Source organism: Aethalodelphis obliquidens, unplaced genomic scaffold (genome assembly GCF_003676395.1).
Source record: "Aethalodelphis obliquidens isolate GAN/ISIS:26980383/991018 unplaced genomic scaffold, ASM367639v1 scaffold9, whole genome shotgun sequence".
Lineage (NCBI taxonomy): Eukaryota > Metazoa > Chordata > Mammalia > Artiodactyla > Delphinidae > Aethalodelphis > Aethalodelphis obliquidens.
This window is the reverse complement of record NW_020837953.1, coordinates 6,849,211-6,875,807: the sequence shown is the minus strand read 5'-3', so window position 1 is coordinate 6,875,807 and position 26,597 is coordinate 6,849,211. Positions and strand designations below refer to the sequence as shown.

Below are 26,597 nucleotides of genomic sequence, written 5' to 3'. Positions count from 1 at the left end.
CAAACATCTCTAAGAAACTGGGACACTCATTAAACTGGGGTTCTGGTAATTCAATAAATAGGGCACTTTTCATGTCATGCAGTCATTTCTCATTTCACCAAACATTATTTCAAATCTCTAAAGTTCTTCATGATGTTAATTAACAGCTATGGAAAAATATCCAGTAGCTGAAAAAAATGTTAAGCAATTTTATGAACCATATGGAGTATTTGTCATTTTTCATAGGTTGTTTTATCCTTCCATGTAAATTGTCATTTTTGTAGCAGAGAAAATCTTTTTCAATACATTTATCTATAAAAGGATGAAACAAAACTATGTTTACCTTTTGGAAAGTAGATACAGGTGAAATAGCAAACATATTTCCCTCTCCAAACACTTCTGCCCAATTCCTTTGAGATACTTTCATTCTGTTTTTAAAATGGTATTCATTATCAGGATTGAAAGCCTAGATTCAAAGAGAACAGAGAAGCATTATTATTATCTACTTCTATAGCAACACATATTAGCATTAGAAAAGAAGATAAAAATATAGCCTTGGACTCCCTCATTAATGGAATCTTTCAAGTATCCCAACAAAACATATTCCTTAGCCAGTGCTGAGGAACAAAGTGGTGCTCTCCTGTTCTGTTCAATGTTTGCTGTGGGGAAAGAGAAGGGGGTAGCAGGACAGGAGGTCTGATCCAGGCACGGTGATGCCAATGCTCCAGGTGTTCTAGGGCTGCCACAAGCAGAGATGGGCAACAAGGCAGTGAAGACAGAAGTTAGGAGGGAAAACACGAGCGCCTCTTCTTCATGCAGCTACTGCTACTAGTCGGGGGAAAAGCCCAGAGACCAAACTACATCAACACCCTATGTGACAGTATTTGTGATTCGAATAATCAGGGAGACATAAAGGAAAGCTATTTAATCATTCTAAAAGCTGAGAAAGCTTAAAATTAGAAAGGTATTTCTTTAAAACTGAAAACACAGAACAGTTGTTCTGCTTTTAAAATAAAAAGCAAGAACAGTCAAGTTAATAACTTTAATGATAAGATCATGATCACTCATTATTAATTACAAGTCAGAAGGTAGTAGGTATTTTAAACAAAAGCAAAACACAAAGTACTTCATTTTAGACATACTGTACCATTGTAAGCACAGCCAGCAGACCAGTGGGAATTGGATCTTGTTTTATTCTCTCTGCAGCCAGTTCTATTAATAGCATCAACATGTTGTAGATGCCTTCATGAATTTCAGTACCCCACTTGTGAACAGCACTTGACGTCAGCAGCTATAAAAACATAAACGGCACTTTAGAGTCTTACTTGAAAAGAAAGAAAAGACATCTACAGTTATCAGTTCAGTCTTGACTAATGAAGAGATTATTACCATAATACTTACTTTTATGCAGATGACTTGCTTTAAAAGACCCATAGCTGTAGTCCATCTACTTATCCACTTATTTCACAGTCAACACTTAGTTTTGTTTTTTTGAACTTTAATTCCCTTATATTAAGACAGTTTGGGGAATTCCCTGCTGGTTCAGTGGTTAGGATTCGGCGCTCTCAATGTCGAGGGCCTGGGTTCAATCCCTGGTCAGGGAACTAAAATCCCACAAGCCACGCAGGGTGTCCAAATAAATAAATAAAACAGTTTGTTTAAAAGAAAATGTTGTTTTCTACTTTTCATTATTACTAGGAGAGGTCAAGTGGTGAACAACAAGAAAGAACCTGAGATCAATTCTGGTACTACTATTTTCTAGCTGTCTTGAACAAATTTACCAGAGTTCCCAGAGACTCAGTTCTCTCATCTCGAAAGAGGGATAATTCCTACCCACTTCACAGAGATGTTACAAGTATCAAAAGGTATATCGAATGTAAAGTATTAGCGAGGTTTTATTATTAATATATTTTGGCTGTCGTTATTAATCAATATTCCTGGAATCTAAGAAATCTCATGATTTGAACATGCACATTCTTTTCATATTATTTATATCTCAGAAACAGAACTGCATCTTCCCACCTGTTGACCAGATGGCAGCAGGGCTCTGAATGTGAAAAAAATTTTAGAAATACCTTGTCTATTTATTTTGCTTGTATTTTCCTTTCTAGTATGTATTAAAGAAATATACAATTTTTTAAAAAAGTTTAAGCAAATCTAAAATAGCACTGTAACATTGTTTTCTTTGCAGCTATTTTTCTTAAATATAAAAAATGGTGCATCTTATACTCAGATAGCAGCTTAGATTTGTTAAAAAGGAAGGAAAAGGCACACAGAAGAATCTAAAATCATCATCTTTGGATTTCCCCAATCTTTGACCTTCTAAGTCCTTGGGGAAGTCTAATTCAGGAACAACTGCCAGAACAGGGAATGGGAAAGTGAGAGGATTCCACTTAATAAAATAATGGCAAATTGGTACAGTGGTTTCATGTTTTTGTAAGATCTCCCTTCAGAGGGAAAATACTGTGCTATAAAAATTTCACCTTAGCCACACTGAGAACCCCTTAACAAGAGGGTTAAGACTCTGAAAGAGCCCAAACTTCTTTAGCTGCAGAGGAAAACCTCAGTTCCAGACTTTCTCTATAGCAATTAGCTGCACTATTTGCTCAAATGAACAATAATCGTAAGACTGATTCTATATAAGGCAATTACTATTTTTTGCTACTATTTTTGCAAGAATTCTTTTGCCTGCCTATATATTCTTCCTATGCTTAAAAATCAGATAATAAAGCAGAGATTAAGATTTAAGAAGCTTCATGTGACAACAATAAAATTTATGTGGACTAAGCACCACTCCCTCTGTTGTCATCTCATATGTTCCGTTTTTACTTTGAAAATGGAGTTCTATCTACCTACCAGATGAGGTGGGGCAAGACAGGCAGCACCATGTGAGGAAGAGGCACACAAAGTTTAAACACAACTGTGCACTATGGCCACACCTGGATGTTTTTCCTTGCCTGAATATACTAGTAAAAGAATCCAGGGGACTTCCCTGGTGGTGCAGTGGTTAGGAATCTGCCTGCCAACACAGGGGACACGGGTTCGAGCCCTGGTCTGGGAAGATCCTACATGCTGCGGAGCAACTAAGCCCGTGTGCCACAACTACTGAGCCTGAGCTCTAGAGCCCACAAGCCACAACTACTGAGCCCGGATGCCACAACTACTGAAGCCCGCACGCCTAGAGCCCGCGCTCCACAACAGGAGAAGCCACTGTAATGAGAAGCCTGCACACCGCAATGAAGAGTAGCCCTTGCTCGCTGCAACTAGAGAAAACCCGCGTGCAGCAACAAAGACCCAACGCAGCCAAAAAAAAAAAAGGAATCCAGGCTGGCCTGAAAGTGAAAGGTGAAGAAAGTAGAAATTACAATAAAGCTCCTTTTGTGCACCTTATTCACACAATTGCTTATTATTTGTACTCTTACTTCTTTTTTTTTTTTTAAAAAAAGGGCAGCTTGTGAGAAAAGCCCAGGGAAGGTAGGGAGAGAGCCATCATACCAGAAAACACAAATCTAAAGGCACACAGAATTCTGTAGCCCTTCTAGTTTAGAGGAATCTTTTTAATAGCTCTAAACTGTAAGAATTGAATGACATTAAACATAATGCAAGATACCTTTGTGCTCATTGTTTTATAGGAAAAAAACCCCAACAACCGCTTGACCATTTATTATACTACTACAAACAGCTGAGGGCATAAAATAAAACAGTCCTCTGAAGCATCTCTGTACAGAGTTAGAGTATTACACTCCAAATATGCAACTTGCTGCTGGACTGACTTGACCCAGGGCTCTCTGAATCTGAAGATCATCAACCTAAAAATCCCTTCCTTACACGAATAAACCCTTTTCCATGACTCTGAATAAACTTGAATTTTCTTTCTCTGCAAATTTATGCATACATTATGATAGGTATCACAATATGTTACATTATAAAAGTGCTGGTATTTTTTTAAAAAGCTACTATAATTCTTAACAAAATTCTTAAAAGTTAAAACTACAAAATGGTAGATGAATTCATCCAAAATGAAGAAAAATCTTGATTCTCTATAATCCCTGCCTAAATGACAATTTTAAAAGATTTCTCCCTTTTTTCAAAGATGAAGCTATTTTTGTTCCTAAAATTAATTTTGTTCTGTCTTCAGTCTTGAATCAAGGGAGATTCTGTCTGTCAAGACGCAGATGGAAATAACAGTTTGCAAATGAAGTTTATTTTACTGGGTTTTATAATAAATACAAACTTCATCACCTGTAGTTGTAGTATCTTACTTGCATATGAGACAAAAAATGGATGTCAAAACCCAGAAGCATGAGACAGCAGGAGACTCATTTATTCATTCAACAAAGATTTACTGAGCTCTTTCTCTGCACTAGGCACTGGCTATATGCTGGGGAAAACAACAGTGCCTGTGACATCGTCCCTGCTCTTGGAGGATTCAGGACTCAAGTCCTGAATAGGGAACCATGCTGAGTTAGAATGCTTTCAGAAACAGAAGTCCTGTGATCTTCTATTCTCACTGTTAAGAAAAATTGCTTTATAAGAGATGTGGCCATAATGGGGGCAAGCATATCAGTCTAGCTCCAACAGAGATGCTGCCATCCACATGCCGTTTTGCCAGATACAATACTCAATCCAGTTAAACTTTCTATAGTTTAAACGTCTGCTTCTGTCTCAGTAGAATAGTATGTACAAAATGGCCTATATTTTGATAAATAAATATCATCTTTCTAAGTGCCACAATCCTTAGTTTAGTAAGATTTCTAATTTCCTAGTGTAAGTCTTCACCTATTCTTTAGCAGTTAAATAGAAGGAAGTAAAAGTTATATTCGACCAAAGACATGCAAACAATTAAATATAGAAGAAATAAATCATTCCTGAGCCCCATATTCAGGGCTACGTTTTTCTTTTTTGAGCATTCCTCAGTTGTACAGGATTCATAAACTGGGCTCACATGTTAAAAAACTAAAACTAAAGCAAAAAGCCTGTTCACCTTCACCCCCACCAAAAAAAAAAAAAAAAAAAAAATCAGCACAGCACATTTTTCTTACCTTTTTAAATGCTTCAGGCATACACCTATCCATAAATCTTTTACAATTCTCATCAGACTCAGAAAGACCTTTGTAAAATAAATGAAACAATATGCCTTATTTAGATTTTAGGTAGTTGCAGAAATCATATATATCATTCCAAGCTCATACATATGGAACTTATTACAGAAACCTTGACTCTTAAGGAATTATTAAAAGCAGAAGACATACATTCTGATAAAGGAATAGGCTGAGAAAGTAACAGTATTAAATTATTAATAGCATAATATATCCATTTATATTTATTATTAATATCCACTTATTAATAGTATAATAAGTAAATACTAATTAGAACTGAAATGCTTGAACTCATGTTTCCATATCAGAGTAACTTTCAATGATCTGACTAAATAGCTAATAGAACAAACACCACCAGCAGCTACTTATCAGCCATTACTGTCTTCTTAAACATTTCTTTTAAAAACACAAATATTCTCAATAAATGCCAAAATCACTCTCTTGCCCAAAACAAATTGAACTCTGTGCAATAAAATGCACAGAACTGTGCCTGGCATAGAGTAAGTGATAAATACTTGCTAAATGAATGAATGAATCCACTGTAAAATTATCCTTCGGAATACACTTAAAAGAAAAACTCAATGACAGATTTTGCTTATCAGTGGAGACACTGTCGAGCACATTTTCTTTTTTCAGTCCTACCACTTAGCATAATACCGGCATCCTCTCAGGCACTCAATAAATGTTGCTGCTGAGAAGCCAGTCATAAACGCATCATGGAAGCTAGTCAAAATATTTCCTTTTGATGTGCCTTGTATTTAATCACAATGGTAAACTATGCACTTCTAATGAGAAAAAAAAATTTGCAAAACACTGGCTCAATTCATCTTATTTTACAAATGAATTCAATATGAAAAATAAATTATTATTCTCTCTTTAATATATTTATAATATAGATGCTTCCTTATGTTGAAACTTATTCTCTAACCTAGTGATATTTTATTACTCTATTCGTTTAATATCTGTAAAGCACTTAAGATAGTGCCAAGAACTTAATAAGCGTAAAATATTAAATAAACATTACTTTCTTTTCTTTAAAAAAAAAAAACACCACTGCATTAAGCCTTAATCTAAAGTGCTCCAAGTTTCTGTGGAAAAGTTAATTTCAATATCCGTAAGGCTTTTCAATTATATTTTAAAGACTCTTACACTCTATTGGAGTTAGAAGAAAATAGCTGATTTAATTCAACGCTTTTACTCCACAGCGGATAAACAAAGACTAAGAGAGTAAATGATCTAAGATAATACAGATGGCCAATGACAGGAGCTAAGATGAAAGTCAAGCCTCCTATCAAAAAAAAAAAACCCCAAAAAACGAAAACTCCTCCTGTGTCCTGAAGTATGAACTTACCAAGTCTTGCTAGGTAGGTAGACGCCAACAGGCATTTGCCTAGTGACTCTTCCCGCTTGTAAGGTATGGACCAGTGATCCGTCAAAACGCGGCTTTCCAGTTCATATAAATTTGTTGTAGGGAATTCAATTCCTTCCCCTGAGCAGTTTCCGTTTTCATCATTCTTCTGACAAAGAGGGATTATGGTTTAAAAAAAAAAAAACACACACACACACATAATTAGTGACTACTTAAAAATTTTTCAATTTAACACAAAGCAGATCCTTAATCACTGGTAGCCATTAATTCCAAGATTGTGGATTCCACATTTCTTTCTCGTAATCACATCTTTCACCAAGACTATCTGAAATATTCTCAGCTTTTATCAATGCGGCATCCCAACTCTCTCAGAAGGTGAGCTCATCTCATTCTTCAAAAATGAACTCTCTTAATCTCTTGCTATAAATATCAAATCTACCTTCACCTACAGCCCCTTTTCTCATGCTCTCCCAAAGTGGCAACTGTTAAGGTCACCACACTGAATGCTACATCATTCAATCCAGTGGACATGTTTCAGTCCTTATCTTACTTTTCAGGAATATCTGACCTTCTGCCTGCTTCCTCTTCTTGGTATGCTAGATTCCCTCCCCTTACCTCCCAGGATAACATGCTTCCCTGTTCTCCTCTGGGGTCTGGGTTAGGGTGGTTCCTTCTGTCTCCTCTTCTGGTACATCCTCCCCTTCCTAGCCATCAAACACTGGAGTTTCTCAAACCTCAGTGCTAGGCTCTCTTTTCTCTGCTCAGTGAATGGCACCACATTCATTTGGCAGCATAGCCAGAAATCAAGACACATTCTTAAAACCCTATTCTCCCATCTCCACCCCTAAGACTAAGTGATCAGACCTCCTATATTTCTCTCAAATCCACCTACTTCTGTCCATCTCCACAGGGATGCCGCTATTCCTGAACTCAGCCTTCTGCCCTCTTTAACCTACTTAACTCTTAACCCTCTAAACTCTTTCAGAGAAAAACCTTTCCAGAACTTCTAAACATTGTCAAATTCCTTTAATTATTTTATACCCCTACCATCCCGAACTTCTCCTTCATAACACAACTCACAGATATAATTTTACATTTATTTGTGATTTATTCTGTTTGCCCCCACTAGACCAAGCGAGCCACAAGGACAAGGACTGTTTCTGACCACTTCTATATCTCTAAAACCTAGTGCCTAACACAAAGTAGGTATTTAAAACGTATTTTTAAATAGAAAAATAATTCATGCGAAGTTTCAACTATCAGTGGGGTAACTGCCAAACTTTCCATCAGTCCTCGCTATAGTAATCTGTAATAAATCAAACGGAACCTCTCCTCCCAAATGGCCTAACACCTGGCTCCTTTGAAAACCTAACCATTTTCACAACCCACTCTATAATTTGATCATTACAAAATAAAACAGTTCCATTAAAAAAAATTCACCTTTAGCCTCAATGAAGGAAAAGACCATAAATATAAAGCAGAAATGATTTAAAAACACACTGAAAAACGAATTTCAACTCCACATGAATGATATCTAAAGGAATGCAACACATTTTTTTTCAGGTTCATGGCTAAATTGGGATGAAAATAAGACAAAAAACAGGAAGGTAATAAAAATTTAAAATGGAGTAGAAGACAATATAATTGGGGGTGAAGAGTGAGGGATGGTGGATGAAGTAAATTTAGAGTCATAATGTTTGGGGATAATTCAGTTTTTAAACACAATACTTTCAGAAATTTTTTTTTTTTCTTTTTTTTTTGCGGTACGCGGGCCTCTCACTGTTGTGGCCTCTCCCGTTGCGGAGCACAGGCTCCGGACACGCAGGCTCAGCGGCCATGGCTCACGGGCCTAGCCGCTCCGTGGCATGTGGGATCTTCCCGGACCGGGGCACGAACCCGTGTCCCCTGCATCGGCAGGCAGACTCTCAACCACTGTGCCACCAGGGAAGCCCTCAGAAATATTTTTAATTAATAAGTTCTGTAAATAAACCACTTTACTTAAAGGAACTGAGGAGAATCAAAATGTAAAGATTTTAAGATAGTCTCAAAATTGTACACTTGTTAAATGCTTAAATTTATGAATCTAGGATCAAAAGTAGAATTAAGGCATATAAAAATAGAATTCAGTTGTATGATGGGAATATGTCATTACTATGAAATATCTACCATTAATTTCCACAGGAAGTTAATAGATCAAATCATGTATGAAATCATTAAATGTACTTAGCAGCTATGAAAACCAAGAGCCTCCAAATGGGATTATTGCCCTTGTGAGAGTCACAGGAGAGCCTGCATCCCCTCTCTGCTCTCCACACAAGAAGACGGCAGCCTGTGACCCAGAGGAGGACCCTCACTAGAATGCAACCATGCTGGTACCCTGATCTTGGACTTCCAGCCTCAAAAACCACGAGAAATAAATTGCTATTGTTTAGAAGCCGACAAACAAAACCTGCCCCAAGCTAAGAGCTTCCTTGGGTGGGGGTGGGGGGAGACCTTTAACATCATCAGTAATGACACAAATATCGTGTGCCTCCTGAATGGATGCACTGTAAAGGGCACAACATCATTTCTGTGACAGTCCTGCCAAAAATGCATCCTGTCTCTAGTCATGATGAAACCCAAAATGAGGAACAACCTAAAAAATAGCCTGTATTCTTCAAAAATGTCAAAGTCAGGAAAGATTGAGAAGACTGGACAGACAAAACAACTAAATGCAGCATGGGATCCTGGATTAGATCTTGAACCAGGAATTTTTATTTGTTTAATTTTACTTCTTGGCTTCAAAGGACTTTAGTACTGGATCAATGTTTCCGATTTTGATAATATACTGAGGTTACATAAGAGAATATCCTCATTTGTAAAAAATACACACTGAAGTATTTAAGGGTAAAGGGATATCATGTCTTTAATTTATTCTCAAACATTTCAGAGAAAACAACAACAAAACACACACATACTTTTACATACACATGCACATTATACATACATGGATATTCATATTTAGAGAAAAAAAGAAGAATAAAGAGAATGTGATAAAATGTTAACATCTGAAGAACCTGAATAAAGTTTATATAAAAATTTCAAATTTATATAAAGGTTATATAAATAATTTGACATTTACAGAAAAGTTGCAAAAACAGTTTTGCGCTATTCTTGCAGCGTTTTTGTAAACCTGGAATTATTTCAAAATTAAAATAATTTAGTAAAATAAATATATAAAAACATAGATTTTTGAAGAACCTAATGAATTAGAGAGGTAGGGACTCACCTATAGCGGTAAAAAAAAAAAACCGTTAAATTATACTGAGTATGTTTTACTTAAGAATCCCATTCCACTTGGTAACATAATTTGGTTTCTAAATACCTTCGTTTTTGTCTTAAATTACCAAATAAGTAATACATGTTCATTGTAGAAAATATGAATAGCAAAAAATAAAACCCACCGTTAATTTCACCACTTATAAATTAATCACACTGACATTTTAATAAATATTTTTCCAGTAAAAGCTTTTTTTTTAACAGATTTTTTTCTTAAACATTCACAAATGTGGAATTAACCTCATTCTCATCACCTCTATGGCCTTTCATAATTCTGTTATTAAAGACAGTATTAATGCAGTATTTCTTTTCCTATCTCATTTAAAAGACAGATGCACAAAGCAATAGTTACAAAACCATGTTAATGGGCTTATAATGAATACAGATGTGACCCATATGACAATAATAGCACAAAAGGTGGGAGTGGGGTGGAGAACAGAGTTATATTGGAAGAATGTTTTGTACACTATTGAAATTAAGTTGGTATTAATTTGAATTACAGTGCTATAGATCAGGATGTTAATTGTAATCTACAGGGCAACCACTAATAAAATAGCTTTAAAAATTACACAGTGAAAGAAAAAACAAGGGAATTAAAATTGTACACTGGAAAGTATACTTAATACGAAACAGAGGCGTAATGGAGAATTAGAGGATTAAAAGGCATAAAACATAGAAGACAAACAGCAAGATGGCAGATGTAAATCTTGTTTTATCAAATAATTATATTAAATTATAACTATCAGAAACATATGGAATGAAAGTGGACTAAATGCTCTAACCAAAAGGCAGAGATTTTCAGAATGAATTTTTAAAAAGTGATCCAACTGTCTACAACAGATACCCTTTAGATTAAAAGACATAAAGAGGTTGAAATAAAAGGGTAGAAAAAGATATATCATGCACACGTAAAGGTGGCGGAGTGGCTATATTAGTAACAAACAGAATACAGGCATACCTTGATTTATAGTGCTTTGCTTTGCTGTGCTTCGCAGATGTTGCATTTTTTACTAATTGAAGGTTTGTGGCAACCCTGCATCCAGCAAGTCTATCAACACTTTTTCCAACAGCATTTGCTCACTTCATGTCTATGAGTTGCATTTTGGTAATTCTCACAATATTACAAACTTTCTCATTATTATTACATTTGTTATGGTGATCTGTGATAAGTGATCTTAGATGTTACTATTTATATTGTTTTGGGGCACCAAGAATTGTGTCTGTATAACATAGCAAACTTAATCAATAAACGTCTGTGTTCTGACCACTCCACCAAACGGCTGTTTCCGGTCTCTCTCCCTTCCTCAGGTCTCCCTACTCCCTGAGACACAATAGTATTAAAATTAAGCCAATTAATAGCCCTACAATGGCCTCCACGTGTTCAAGTGAAAGGAAGAGTAAGTAGCATGTCTCTCACTTTAAATCAAAAGCTAGAAACGATTAAGCTTAGTGAGGAAGGCATGATGAAAGCTGAGACAGGCCAAAAGCTAGGTAGGTGTCTTGCACCAAACTGTTAGCTAAGTTGTGAGTGCAAAGGAAAACTTCTTGAAAGAAATTAAAACTGCTACTCACTGAACAAACAAATGATAAGAAAGCAAAACAGGCTTATTGCTATATGGAGAAAGTTTTAGTGGTCTGGGTGGAAGATTAAACCAGCCACAACATTCCCTTAAGCCAAAGTCTAACCTAGAGCAAAGCCCTAACTCTCTTCAATTCTGTGAAGGCTGAGAGAGATAAGGAAGCTGCAGAAGAAGTTTGAAGCTAACACAGGCTGCTTCATGAGGTTGAAGGAAAGAAGGCATATCTTCATAACATAAAAGTGAAAGGTGGGCTTCCCTGGTGGCGCAGTGGTTGAGAGTTCGCCTGCCAATGCAGGGGACACGGGTTCGTGCCCCGGTCCGGGAAGATCCCACATGCCGCACAGCGGCTGGGCCATGAGCCGTGGCCGCTGAGGCTGTTCGTCTGGAGCCTACGCTCCGCAACGGGAGAGGCCACAGCAGTGAGAGGCCCGCATACCACAAAAAAAAAAAAAAAAAAGTGAAAGGTGACAGGGGGACCTTCAAGATGGCAGAGGAGTAAGACATGGAGACCACCTTCCTGCCCACAAATACATGAAAAATATATCTACATGTGGAACATCTCCTACAGAACACCTACTGAACGCTGGCAGAAGACCTCAGACTTCCCAAAAGGAAAGAAAATCCCCACATACCTGGGTAGGGCAAAAAAAAAAAAGAAAAAATAGAGACAAAAGAATAGGGACAGGACCTGCACCAGTGGGAGGGAGCTGTGAAGGAGGAAAGGTTTCCACACACTAGGAAGCCCCTTCGCGGGCGGAGACTGCGGGTGGCAGAGGGAGGAAGCTCCGGAGTCATGGAGGAGAGCGCAGCCACAGGGGTGCGGAGGGCAAAGCGGAGAGATTCCTGCACAGAGGATCGGTGCCGACCGGCACTCACCAGCCCGAGAGGCTTGTCTGCTCACCCGCCGGGGCGGGCGGGGGCTGGGAGCTGAGGCTCGGGCTTCGGTCGGATCGCAGGGAGAGGACTGGGGTTGGCTGCGTGAACACAGCCTTTAGGGGGCTAGTGCGCCATGGCTAGCCGGGAGGGAGTCCAGGAAAAGGTCTGGAGCTGCCAAAGAGGCAAGAGGCCATTGTTTCAGGGTGCGCGAGGAGAAGGGATTCCTTCCCCGTGTGCCCACAGAAAGCAGAGTACCGCCTAAGCGAGCTCCAGAGACGGGCACAAGGCGCGGCTAATCAGCTCAGGCAACAGAGACAAGCGTGAAATGGTAACACTGCTGCTGCTGCCACCAAGAATCCTGTGTGCAAGCACAGGTCACTATCCACACCCCACCGCCCCAGGGAGCCTGTGCAGCACGCCACTGTCAGGGTCCCGAGATCCACGGACAACTTCCCCGGGAGAACACAAGGCATGCCTCACACTGTTGCAATGTCATGCCTCTGCTGCCGCAGGCCTGCCCTGCATTCCAATTACGACTACCATACGCTTCGCTCTCAGCGGCCTCAGAGAGCAAGAGAGCCATAATCAGCCACTGCTTTAACCGCCTCCTGTCTGGGTGGGGAACAGACACCTGAGGGTGACTTACACGCAGAGACGGGGCCAAAACCAAAGCTGAACCCCAGGAGCTGTGTGAACAAAGAAGAGAAAGGGAAATTTTTCTGTGTAGCCTCAGGAGCAGTGGATTAAATCCCCACAATCAACTTGATGAACCCTGCATCTGTGAAATACATGAATACCTGAACAAATGTTCCCAAAATAGAGGCAGTGGACTCTGGGAGCAACTGTAGACATGGGGTTTGCTGTCTGTGACTGATTTGTTTCTGATTTTTATGCTAATCTTAGTTTAGTTTTTAGTACTTCTTATGACTGGTGGATTTGTTTATTGGTTTGGTTGCTCTCTTCTTTTTATAAAAAAATTTATTTATTTTATTATTTCTTTTATTTTATTATTTTTTTTCTTTATTATTTTAAAAATATATTATTATTATTTTTCTTTCTTTTCTTCTGAGCCAAGTGGCTGACAGGGTCTTGCTGCTCCAGCTGGGGGTACAGCCTGAGCCCCAGAGGTGGGAGAGCTGACTCCAGGACATTGGACCACCAGAGACCTCCCAGCCCCACGCAGTATCAATTGGCAAGAGCTCTCCCAGAGACCTCCATCTCAACACTAAGACCCAGCTGCACCCAACGGCCAGCAAGCTCCAGTGCTGGATGCCCCATGTCAAACAACTAGCAAGACAGGAACACAAACCCACCCATTAGCAGAGAGCCTGCATAAAATAATACTAAGTTCATAGACACCCCAAAACACACCACCAGACGCAGTCCTTCTCATCAGAAAGACAAGATCCAGCCCCACCCACCAGAACACAGGGAACACCAGTCCCCTCCATCAGGAAGCCTTCACAAACCACTGAACCAACCGCACCCACTGGGGCCAGACACCAAAAACAACAGGAACTACGAACCCGCTGCATAAGAAAAGGAGACCCCAAACACAGTAAGTGAAATAAAATGATAAGACAGAGAAATATGCAGCAGATAAAGGAGCAAGGTAAAAACCCATCAGACCAAACAAATGCAGAGGAAATAGGCAGTCTCCCGGGAAAAGAATTCAGAGTAATGATAGTAAAGATGATCCAAAATCTTGGAAACAGAATGGAGAAAACACAAGAAACATTTAACAAGGACCTAGAAGAACTAAAGAGCAAACAATGATGAACAACACAGTAAATGAAATTAAATATTCTCTAGAAGGAATCAATAGCAGAATAACTGAGGCAGAAGAACAGTAAGTGACCTGGAAGATAAAATAGTGGAAATAACTGCCACAGAACAGAATAAAGAAAAAGGAATGAAAAGAATTGAGGAGAGTCTCAGAGGCCTCAGGAACAAAATTAAATGCAGCAACATTCGCATTATAGGGGTCCCAGAAGAAGAAAAGAGAAAGAAAGGGACTGAGAAAATATTTGAAGAGATTAGAGTTGAAAACTTCCCTAATATGAGAAAGGAAATAGTCAATCAAGTCCAGGAAGCACAGAGAATCCCATACAGGATAAACCCAAGAAGAAACACGCCAATACACATATTAATCAAACTATCAAAAATTAAATACAAAGAAAAAATACTACAAGCGGCAAGGGAAAGCAACAAATAACATACAAGGGAACTCCCGAAAGGTTAACAGCTGATTTCTCAGCAGAAACTCTACAAGCCAGAAGGGAGTGGCAGGATATATTTAAAGTGATGAAAGGGAAGAGCCTACAACCAACATTATTCTACCCTGCAAGGATCTCATTCAGATTCAACGGAGAAATCAAAAGCTTTACAGACAAGCAAAAGCTAAGAGAATTCAGCATCACCAAACCAGCTCTACAACAAATGCTAAAGGAACTTCTCTAAGTGGAAGAAAACGACCTACAAAAACAAACCCATGACAATTAAGAACATGGTCATAGGAACAAACATATCGATAATTACCTTAAACATGAATGGATTAAATGCTCCAACCAAAAGACACAGGCTCACTGAATGGATACAAAAACAAGACCCATATATATGCTATCTACAAGAGACACACTTCTGACCTAGGGACACACAGAGACTGAAAGTGAGGGCATGGAAAAAGATATTCCATGCAAATGGAAATCAAAAGAAAGTTGGAGTAGCAATACTCATATCACATAAAATAGACTTTAAAATAAAGAATGTTACAAGAGACAAAGAAGGACACTACATAATGATCAAGGGATAAATCCAAGATGAAGATATAACAACTATAAATATATATGCACCCAAAATAGGAACACCTCAATACACAAGTCAACTGCTAATAGCTATAAAAGAGGAAATCGACAGGAACACTATAATAGTGGGGGACTTTAACACCTCACTGACACCAATGGACAGATCATCCAAACAGAAAATTAATAAGGAAACACGAATGTTAAATAACACAATAGACAAGAAAGATTTAATTGATACTTATAGGACACTCCATGCCAAAACAGCACATCACACTTTCTTCTCAAGTGCACACGGAACATTCTCCAGGATAGATCACATCTTGGGTCACAAATCAAGGCTCAGTAAATTTAAGAAAACTGAAATCATATCAAGCATCTTTTCTGACCACAACACTATGAGATTAGAAATCAATTACAGGGAAAAAAACATAAAAAACCCAAACGCATGGAGGCTAAACAATACGTTAATAACCTAGCGATTGCTGAAGAAATCAAGGAGGAAATCAAAAAATAGCTAGAGACAAATTACAACAAAAACACGACGATCCAGGGCTTCCCTGGTGGCACAGTGGTTGAGAATCTGCCTGCTAATGTACGGGACACGGGTTCGAGCCCTGGTCTGGGAGGGTCCCACATGCTGCAGAGCAACTACGCCCGTGAGCCACAACTACTGAGCCTGCGCGTCTGGAGCCTGTGCTTTGCAACAAGAGAGTCCACGACAGTGAGAGGCCCGTGCAGCACGATGAAGCATGGCCCCCGCTTGCCACAACTAGAGAAAGCCCTCACACAGAAACGAAGACCCAACACAGAAAAAATAAATTAATTGATTAAAAACACGACGATCCAAAACCTATGGGATGCAGAAAAAGCAGTTCTAAGAGGGAAGTTTACAGAAATATAAGCTTACCTCAAGAAACAAGAAAAATCTCAAATAAACAATCTAACCTTACGCCTAAAGAAACTAATGCAAGAAAAACAAAACCCAAAGTTAGCAGAAAGAAAGAAGTCATAATGATCAGATCAGAAATAAATGAAAAAGAAATGAAAGGAACAATAGCAAAGATCAATAAAACTAAAATTGGTTCTTTGAGAAGATAAACAAAATTGATAAACCTTTAGCCAGGCTCATCAAGAAAAAGAGGGAGAGAACTCAAATCAATCAAATTAGAAATGAAAAAGGAGAAGTTACAACAGACACCAAGAAATACAAAGCATCCTAAGAGACTACTACAAGCAACTCTATGCCAATAAAATGGACAACCTGGAAGAAATGGACAAATTCTTAGAAAGGTATAACCTTCCAAGACTGAACCAAGAAGAAACAGAAACTATGAAAAGACCAATCACAAGTAATGAAATTGACACTGTGATTAAAAATCTTCCAACAAACAAAAGTCCAGGACCAGATGGCGTCACAGGTGAATTCTATCAAACATTTAGAGAAGAGCTAACACCCATACTTCTCAAACTCTTCCCAAAAATTGCAGACGAAGGAACACTCCCAAACTCATTCTATGAGGCTGCCTTCACCCTGATACCAAAACCAGACAAAGATACTACAAAAAAAAGAAAATTACAGACCAATAGCACTGATGAATACAGATGCAAAAACCCTCAACAAAATACTAGCAAACAGAATCCAACAACACATTAAAAGGATCATACACCTTGATCAAGTGGGATTTAACCCAGGGATGCAAGGATTCTTCAATGTATGCAAACCAATGTGATACACCATATTAACAAACTGAAGAATAAAAACCATATGATTATCTCAATAGATACAGAAAAAGATTTCAACAAAATTCAACACCCATTTATGATAAAAACTCTCCAGAAAGTGGGCATAGAGGGAACCTACCTCAACATAATAAAGGCCATATACGACAAATCCACAGAAAACATCATTCTCAATGGTGAAAAACTGAAAGCATTTCCTCTAAGATCAGGAACAAGACAAGGATGTCCACTCTCACCCACTGTTATTCAAGATAGTTTTGGAAGTCCTAGCCACGGCAATCAGAGAAGAAAAAGAAATAAAAGGAATACAAACTGGAAAAGAAAAAGTAAAACTGTCACTGTTTGAAGATGACACGATACTATAGAGAATCCTAAAGATGCCACCAGAAAACTACTAGAGCTCATCAATGAATTTGGTAAAGTTGCAGGATACAAAATTAATGCACAGAAATCTCTTGCATTCCTATACACCAACGATGAAAAATATGAAAGAGAAATTAAGGAAACACTCCTATTTATCACTGCAACAAAAAGAATAAAATACCTAGGAATAAACCTACCTAGGGAGACAAAAGACCTGTATGCAGAATTCTGTAAGACACTGATGAAAGAAATTAAAGATGATACAAACTGATGGAGAGATATACCATGTTCTTGGATTGGAAGAATCAACATCGTGAAAATAACTATATTACCCAAAGCAATCTACAGATTCAATGTAATCCGTATCAAACTACCAATGGCATTTTTCACAGAACTAGAACAAAAAATTTCACAATTTGCATGGAAACACAAAAGACCCCAAAGAGCCAAAGCAATCTTGAGAAAGAAAAACGGAGCTGGAGGAATCAGGCTCCCTGACTTCAGACTATACTGCAAAGCTACAGTAATCAAGACAGTATGGTACTGGCACAAAAACAGAAACATAGATCAATGCAAAAGGATAGAAAGCCAAGAGATAAACCCACGTACATATGGTCAACTAATCTATGACAAAGGACGCAAGGATATACAATGGAGAAAAAACAGCCTCTTCAATAAGTGGTGCTGGGAAAACTGGACAGCTACATGTAAAAGAATGAAATTAGAACACTCTCTAACACCATATACAAAAATAAACTCAAAATGGATTTAGAGACCTAAATTTAAGACCGGACACTATAAAACTCTTAGAGGAAAAAATAGGCAGAACACTCTATGACATAAATCACAGCAAGATCCCTTTTGACCCACCTCCTAGAGAAATGGAAATAAAAACAAAAATAAACAAATGGCACCTGATGAAACTTAAAAGCTTTTGCACAGCAAAGTAAACTATAAACAACACGAAAAGACAACCCTCAGAATGGGAGAAAATATTTGCAAACGAATCAACGGACAAAGGATAAATCTCCAAAATATATAAACAGCTCATGCGGCTCAATATCAAAAAAACAAACAACCCAATCAAAAAACAGGTGGAAGACTTAAATAGACATTTCTCCAAAGAATACATACAGATTGCAAACAAACACATGAAAAGATGCTCAACATCACCAATCAGTAGAGAAATGCAAATCAAAACCACAATGAGGTATCACCTCACACCGGTCAGAATGGCCATCATCAAAAAAACCTACAGACAATAAATGCTGGAGAGGGTGTGGAGAAAAGGGAACCCTCTTGCACTGCTGGTGGGAGTGTAACTGATACAGCCACTATGGAGAAAAGTATGGAGGCTCCTTAAAAAGCCAAAAATAGAACTACCATATGACCCAGCAATATCACTACTGGGCATATACCCTGAGAAAACCATAATTCAAAAAGAGGCATGTATCACAATGTTCACTGCAGCACTATTTACAATAGCAGGACATAGAAGCAACTTAAGTGTCCATCAACAGATGAATGGATAAAGATGTGGCACATATATACAATGGAATATTACTCAGTCATAAAAGGAAACGAAATTGAGTTATTTGTAGTAAGGTGGATGGAGCTAGAGTCTGTCATACAGAGTGAAGTAAGTCAGAAAGAGAAAGACAAATACCATATGCTAACACATATATGTGGAATCTAAAAAAAAATGGTTCTAATGAACCTCGGGGCAGGACAGGAATAAAGATGCAGATGTAGAGAATGGACCTGAGGACTAGGCAGGGGGAAGGGTAAGCTGGGAAGAAGTTAGAGAGTGGCATGGACATATATACACTACCAAATGTAAAATAGATAGCTAGTGGGAAGCAGCTTCATAGCACAGGGAGGTCAGCTCGGTGCTTTGTGACCACCTAGAGGGGTGGGATAGGGAGGGTTGGAGGGAGACGCCAAGAGGGAGGAAATATGGGGATATATGTATATGTATAGCTGATTCACTTTGTTATAAAGCAGAAACTAACACAACAATGTAAAGCAATTATACTCCAACAAAGATGTTTAAAAAAAAAAAGTGAAAGGTGAAGCAGCAAGTGGTGATGCATAAGCTACAACAAGTTATCCAGAATATCTAATTAGGTAATTAAAGAAGGTGGCTACATTCAACAACACATTTTCAGTATAGACAAAACAGCCTTATATTAGAAGAAGAGGACATCTAGGACTTGCACAGGTAGAGAGGAGAAGTCAGTGCCTGGCTTCAAAGCTCCAAAAGACAAGCAGACTCACAGATACAGAGAACAAACTCGTGTATACCAGTGGTGGGGACAGGGGGAGGAGGAACGTAAGGGTGGGGGAGGATGAGGTACAAAATATTAAGTGTAAGATTGGCTCAAAGATGCATTGTACAACACAGGGAATATAGCCAATATTTTGTAATAACTGTAAATAGAAAGTAACCTTAAAATTTTTTTTAATGGTTAATTAAAGAAATAAACAACACTCCTCCCCACAAAAAAACCCCAAAAGACAAGCTGACTCTCTTGTGAGGGACTACTGAAGCTGGTGACTTGAAGTAGAAGCCAGTGCTCATTTACCATTCCATAGACCATAAGGCCCTTAAGAATTATGCTAAATCTACTCTGCCTATGCCTTACAAATGGAACAACAAAGCCTGGAATGCAGCACACCTGTTAACAACATGGTTGACTGAATACTTTAAATTTACTGTTGAGACCTAATACTCAGAAAAAAAATATTCCTTTCAAAATATTACTGCTTACTGACAATGCACCTAGTCACCAAAGAGCTCTCTGATGGAGATGTACAATGAGATTAATGTTGTTTTCATGCCTGCGAATACAGCATCCATTCTGCAGCCCATGGATCAAGGAGCAATTTTAACTTTCATGTCTTATTATTTAAGAAATACATTTTGTAAGGCTATAGCTGCCATAGATAGTGATTCCTCTGATAGATCTGGGCAAAATACATTGAAAATGATCTGCGCAGGATTTACCATTCTAGATGCCATTAAGAACATTCATAATTCATGGGAAGAAGCCAAAATATCAACATTAACAGCCGTTAGGAAGAAGTTGATTTTAACCCTTGTGGATGACTTTGAGGGGTTCAAGACTTCAGTGGAGGAAGTCATGGCGGGTGTGGTAGAAACAGTAAGAGAGGAGTTCCCTGGTGTCGCAGTGGTTAAGAATCCGCCTGCCAATGCAGGGGACACGGGTTCGAGCCCTGGTCCGGGAAGATCCCACATGCTGCGGAGCCACTAAGCCCGTGTGCCACAACTACTGAGCCTGCACTCTCGAGCCTACAAGCCACAACTACTGAGCCCGCGTGCCACAACTACTGAAGCCTGCACGCCCTAGAGCCTGTGCTCCGCAACAAGAGAGGCCACCGCAATGAGAAGCCCACGCGCTGCAACAAAGAGTAGCCCCCGCTCACCACAACTAGAGAAAGTCTGCACACAGCAACAAAGACCCAAAGCAGCCAAAAAATAAATAAATTAAAAAAAAAAAAAAAAAAAGAAATAGCAAGAGAACTAGAAGTGGAGCCTGAAGATGTGACTGAATTGCTGCATCTCATGACAAAACTTGAACAGATAAGGAGTTACTTCTTAGGGAGGAGCAAAGAGAGTAGTTTAGTGAGATGGAATCTGCTCCTGGCAAAGATGCTGTGAAGATTGTTGAAATGTCAACAAAGGATTCAGAATATTACATAAACTTCGTTGATAAAGCAGTGGCAGGGTTTGAGAGGTTTGCCTCCAATTTTGAAAGAAGTTCTGTTAGTAAAATGCTATCAAACAGCACTGCACACTACAGAGAAATCATTCATGAAAGGAAGGGTCAACTGATGCAGCAAACTTCATTGTCGTATTTTAAGAAATTGCCACGGCCACCCCTACCTTCAGCAACCACCACCCTCATCAGTCAGCAGCCATCAACATCGAGGCAAGACCTCCACCAGCAAAAAGATTCCAACTCGCTGAAGGCTCAGATGATGGTTAGTGTTTTCTAGCAATAATGTATTTTAAAGTTGAGGTATGTACATTTTTTTAGACATAATGCTGTTGTACATTTACTGACTACAGTATAGTGTAAACATATCTTTTATATGTACTGGGAAATCAAAAACTTCATGTGAGTCCGTTTATTGCAACATTCACTTTGCTGCAGTGATGTGGAATTGAACCCACAATATCTCCGAGGTATGCCTGTAGATGTTAAGACAAGAAATACAGTATTAGAGACAAAGAGGGATACTTCGTAATGATAAAAAAGTCAAAAAAAAAAGGAAGATAAAATAAAAGAATGGAAAAAGATATACTATGAAAACAGTAACCAAAGGAGAGCTGGAGTGGCTACACTAATATCAGAAAAAAGTAGAAGTCATGTGAAAATTTATTACTAGAGATAAGGAAGGATTTTTTTTTAATGATAAAGGGCTTATCCATCAGAAAGACATAGCAGTTCTAAACAAATATGCATCTAATGGCAGAGACCCAAAGTACAGGAAGCAAAAACTGACAGAACTAAAGAGAAATACACAATTCAACAAGAACAGTTGGAGACTTCCACTTTCAATAATAGCTAGAACTAGGCAGAGGTCAATGAGGAAATAGAAGAATTAATACCACAAACTAAGTATACAAAAGACATTTATAGAACGTTCCACCCCATAATAGCAGAATATACATTCTTCTCAAGTGCACATGAAACATTCTCCAGGACAGAGCACATGTTAGGTTATAAAACAAGCCTCAATCAATTTGTAGGGATTAAAATCATATGAGGTATGTTCTGTGACCACAATGGAATGAAATTAGAAATCAGTAGCAGAAGGAAAATTGGGAAATCCAAAAATACGTGAAAATTAAATAATATACTCCTAAACTGATGGGCCAAAAAAGAAATCATAAGGCAATTAGAAAATGCTTTTAAGATGAATGAAAATAAAAATACAATATAACTTATAAGATGCAGTGATTGGAGGGAAATATTTTTAAAAAGAAAAAAGATCTCAAATCAATAACATAACCATGCACCTTACAAAACTAGAAAAAGAAGAGTAAGCTAAACCCAAAGCAAGCAGAAGGAAGGAAATAATAAAGATTAGAGTGGAAATAAATGAAAGAGAGAACAGAAAAACAAGAGACAATAAACAAAACCAAAAGTTGGTTCTTTGAAAATATCAACAAAATGGACAAATCTTCAGTTAGACTAACCAAGAAAAAAAGAGAGAAGACTCAAATCATTAAGATCAGTAATAAAAGAGAGGGTATCAATTCTGACCTTATAGAAATAAAAATGATTATAAGGAATGCTACTGATGACCCTATGCCAACAAACTAGATAATCTAGATGAAATGGACGAATTCCTAAAAGACATAAACCACCAAAACTGACTCAAGCAGAAACAGAAAATATGAATAGACCTATACAAAATAAAGAGAATGTTGTAATCAAAAGCTTCCCACAAAGCCACGACCAGATGCCATTACTAGTGAATTCCACCAAACATTTAAAGAATTAACATCAATCCTACACACTCTTCCCCCTGACCCACCCACCCCCAGAAAAAAAGAAAAAAAAAAAAGGAGAGGATACTTACCAACTTATTTTATGAGACCAGTATTACCCTGACATTAAAACCAAACAAAAACATTCCACATCCATTAGGATGGCTACTATTAAAAACACAGAAAATAACAAGTGTTGACAAGAATGTAGGAAAACTGGAAACCCTGTGCATTGCTGATGGGAATACAAAATGGTACAGCCACAGTGAAAAACAGTATGGTAGTTCCTCAAACAATTAAACATAAAATTACCACTTGATCCGGCAATTCTTCTTTGGGGTATATATCCAGAAGAACTGAAAGAAGGGACGTGAACAAATATTTGTACACCCGTGTTTATACTTATAGCAGCATTATTCACAATAGCCAAAAGGAGGAAACAACCTAAGTGTCCATCAATGAATGGATAAACAAAATGTGGTACTTACATACAACCAAAAATTATTCCACCCTTAATAAGAGGAAGGAAATTCTAATACATGCATGCTACAATATGCATGAACCTTGAAGACATTATGCTAAAGTGAAATATGCTAGTCACAAAAGAACAAATATTATATGATTCCACTTATATGAGGTACCTAGAATAGCCATATTCATGGAGACAGAAAATAGAAGGGTGGTTGCCAAGGGCTGGGGGCAAGGGAGAATGAGGAGTTATTGTTTAATGAGTACATAGTTCCAATTTGGGAAGATGAAAAAGTTCTGGAGATGGACGGGGTGATGGTTGCAAAACAATGTCAATGTACTTAATGCACAGAATTGTATACTTAAAAATGGTTAAAATGGATCTGTAAGTCATTTTATTTATAGGAAATTTTTAAATTCTAAGAACTATTCTGAAGACTGATCATGAAGTTATCTTGCTTACTTGGTGTAAAAATTTAGATCTATTTTTAACAAATCACAAATCTGTATAGTGATAGTACAATTCTGAGGGCTTTAAAAAGATCTTTCTTATGTGATTATTTAGGTGATTTTTCCCTTTACTTATTGAATGTTTGTATTGCATCTGTATGTTGTATGTGCATCTGTATGTGAGCATGCACATGTGTTGGGAAACATAAGTAAGAATTTAATACATTTATTTTACAGGAAGCTTTGAAGAGACAGAGCATCTCAAGTTTTCGATTTCTAACATAAATACATTTAATAGATAATGTATTGTTTCAGGGAGTAGAACAGATATTCTTCTTTGGTGATTACTTATTAATTTTCTTTTGTCTATAACAATTTAAAGTACTTTATTGCTTACATTTAAATAAATGCTAAATCAATAGTAAGTTATACAACCATATAGTGGATATATGTATAGAGACATTATCCAGAATACATGCCCTGGTCAGAACAGAGACTTGTAGAAATACTCACTTTAGATGGCTCTTATAAGAGCAGAAATGTGAAGAAATAAAATGATCTTACATTTCATCCTCAACAACAACAAAAAAAAAAATGGTTAAAATGGTAAATTTTATGTTGTGCGTTTTACCACAGCTTAAAAAAATGGACAAAGATATCCCAAGAAAAATAAACAGAACTACAGACCAACATCCCTATGAATATAAACGCGAAAATCCTTAACAATAAGCTAGCAAACTGAATCCAGCAATATATAAAAAGGATTGTACCATGCAAGTATGCATACAAGGTTGATTCAGCATACAAAAGTCAATCAATACAATGCTATAAACAGTAATCGAATAAAGGATAAAAAACACACAATTATTTCAATAGATGCAGAAAAAATATTCACGAAAACCAACACCTTGTCATAACAATAACAGAAAAAAAATCAACAAATAAATTAAAGGGAATTTCCTCAACTTGATGAAAAGCATCTACAAAAAATCTACAATTAACATCATACTTAACTATGAAAGACTGAATGCTTTCCTCTAAAATCATGAACAAGAATGTCTGTTCTTCAGCTTCCATTCAACATTGTACCAGAGTGTCTAGCCAGAGCAATTAGGCAAAATAAGAAATAAAAGGCATTCATTCAGATTGAAAAGGATGAAGTAAAACTATGCCTATTCACTGATGACATGATCTTGTATATAGAAAATTCTAAGGAATTCATGAAAAAAAGAAACTACTAGAACTAATAATTGAGTTCAGCAAGGTTGCAAATAAAATATCAATATCTAAAATTCAACTGTATTTCTATATACTAACAATGAACAATCTTAAAATAAAATTAAGAGCAACTAAGCCCATTTGCCACAACTACTGAGCCTGCGCTCGAGAGCCTGCAAGCCACAACTACTGAGCCCACGCACCACAACTACTGAAGCCTGCACACCTAGAGCCCATGCTCCGCAACAAGAGAAGCCACAACAATGAGGAGCCCGCGCACCACAACGAAGAGGAGTCCCTGCTCACCGCAACTAGAGAAAGCCCGTGTGCAGCAACGAGGACCCAACACATCCAAAAATAAAAACAAACAAATAAATAAATAAATTTATTTTAAAAATAAAATGGTGCAGCCTCTTTGCAAGACAATTTGGCAGTTCCTCAAAAGTTAATCATAGTTACTGTAGGACATAGCAATGCTATTTGCAGATACACCCATGAGATACACCAAGAGAAATATATTTCCACATAAAAACTTGTACATGTGTTCACAGCAGCATTGTTTTTAATAAGTCAAAAAGTGGTAAAAACCCAAAGGTTCATCAAAACTGATGGATGAATATAGTATATCCATACAGTGGAATATTTTTTAGCCCTAAAAATGAACGAAATACTGATTCATGCTACAACATAAATGAACTTCAAAAACATTATGCTAAGTGAAAGAAGCCAGACATAAAAGGCAACGTATTACATGGTTCCATTTATATGAAATATCTAGAATAAGCAATCCACAGACATAAAGAGTAGATTAGTGGCTGCCAGAGGATGGGAAGAGGGAGAAAAGGACAGTGACTGTTAAAAACACATGCAAGCTTTCTTTCGGGGGTGATACGAAAATATTCCAAAATTAAGGAGTGGTGATGGCTGCACAACTATGAATGAACACTTTAAAAGGGTAAACTTCAGGGCATGAGAATTATATCTCAATAAAACTGCTATTTTAAAAACTTGATTAACAAATATGAGTTCAAAGATTATAGTTATTAAACATAAGTGAGTATAAAATCTCGTATCTAAGAATTTCAAAACACAGAGTTGTACCAAATGATCTATGATAAAAATGATATATATGCCCAGTAGTCAGTTTTTAAACAGAAATTTAAAAAATAATATATTTGAGACCTAAAATCTCATGTTGCCTCCTAAGCAGTTAACATTCTTGGTCTTGAAAAGGGGGGGAACATACATGGTGTACATTAGGGTTAACAAATGATAACACAGCAGCGTTACATTTTGAGGAGGGTACTACCAACACAAAAGAGATAGGGAATCACAAGAGAGCAGGAAATAGTGACATGAACCCATATTTAGGTCGGTTTAATATTCTGAGTCATCATTTTGAGTAGAGCCCGTCCTTGGCAAAAATTACATATTGAGCAAGAGAACACATGCAAAGCTGCTCAGAATCGTCCTATTGCAAAATAGCTCCCAATAGACATAAGGTATAAGGCTTTTAATAAGAACTTTGGAAGGTAATATACTATTTTCTCATTAGATGCCAAATCCAACTGATACCCAAGTAACCGTTAACAACCAATGATTCTAAATTGATGAGAAATACACTTATCAAAAGCTCACCATGTTCCAGACAAGGTACTTGGCGTTGGTGACGGAGATAAAGACACAATTCTTGTCTTTAGAGTACAGGACAACGTGAACAAAGAGAAGGGATGGATCCAAGCCAGGCCGTGGGTGATGCTGTGCATGCATGCGAACAGTTGAAGTTTACGGGAAACAGTATTACAGGCAGAG

At 37.6% G+C, this 26,597-nt stretch overlaps 1 protein-coding gene across 6 annotated transcripts in view; it reads right to left on the bottom strand.

Annotated features, from left to right (window-relative positions):
* Nucleotides 1–26,597, bottom strand: part of USP24 (ubiquitin specific peptidase 24) — a 148,155-nt gene that overhangs the window by 100,247 nt on the left and 21,311 nt on the right. For 5 of the 6 annotated variants that reach the window (XM_027108404.1, XM_027108408.1, XM_027108403.1 and 2 more), the window contains exons 2-5: nt 6,430–6,595; nt 5,022–5,089; nt 1,127–1,270; nt 323–445 (exon numbers count right to left, since the gene is read on the bottom strand). In XM_027108404.1, coding sequence (XP_026964205.1) covers nt 323–445; nt 1,127–1,270; nt 5,022–5,089; nt 6,430–6,595 — 501 coding nt within the window. The remainder of the gene's footprint in view (nt 1–322; nt 446–1,126; nt 1,271–5,021; nt 5,090–6,429; nt 6,596–26,597) is intronic. The other variant, XM_027108405.1, reaches the window with a different exon arrangement.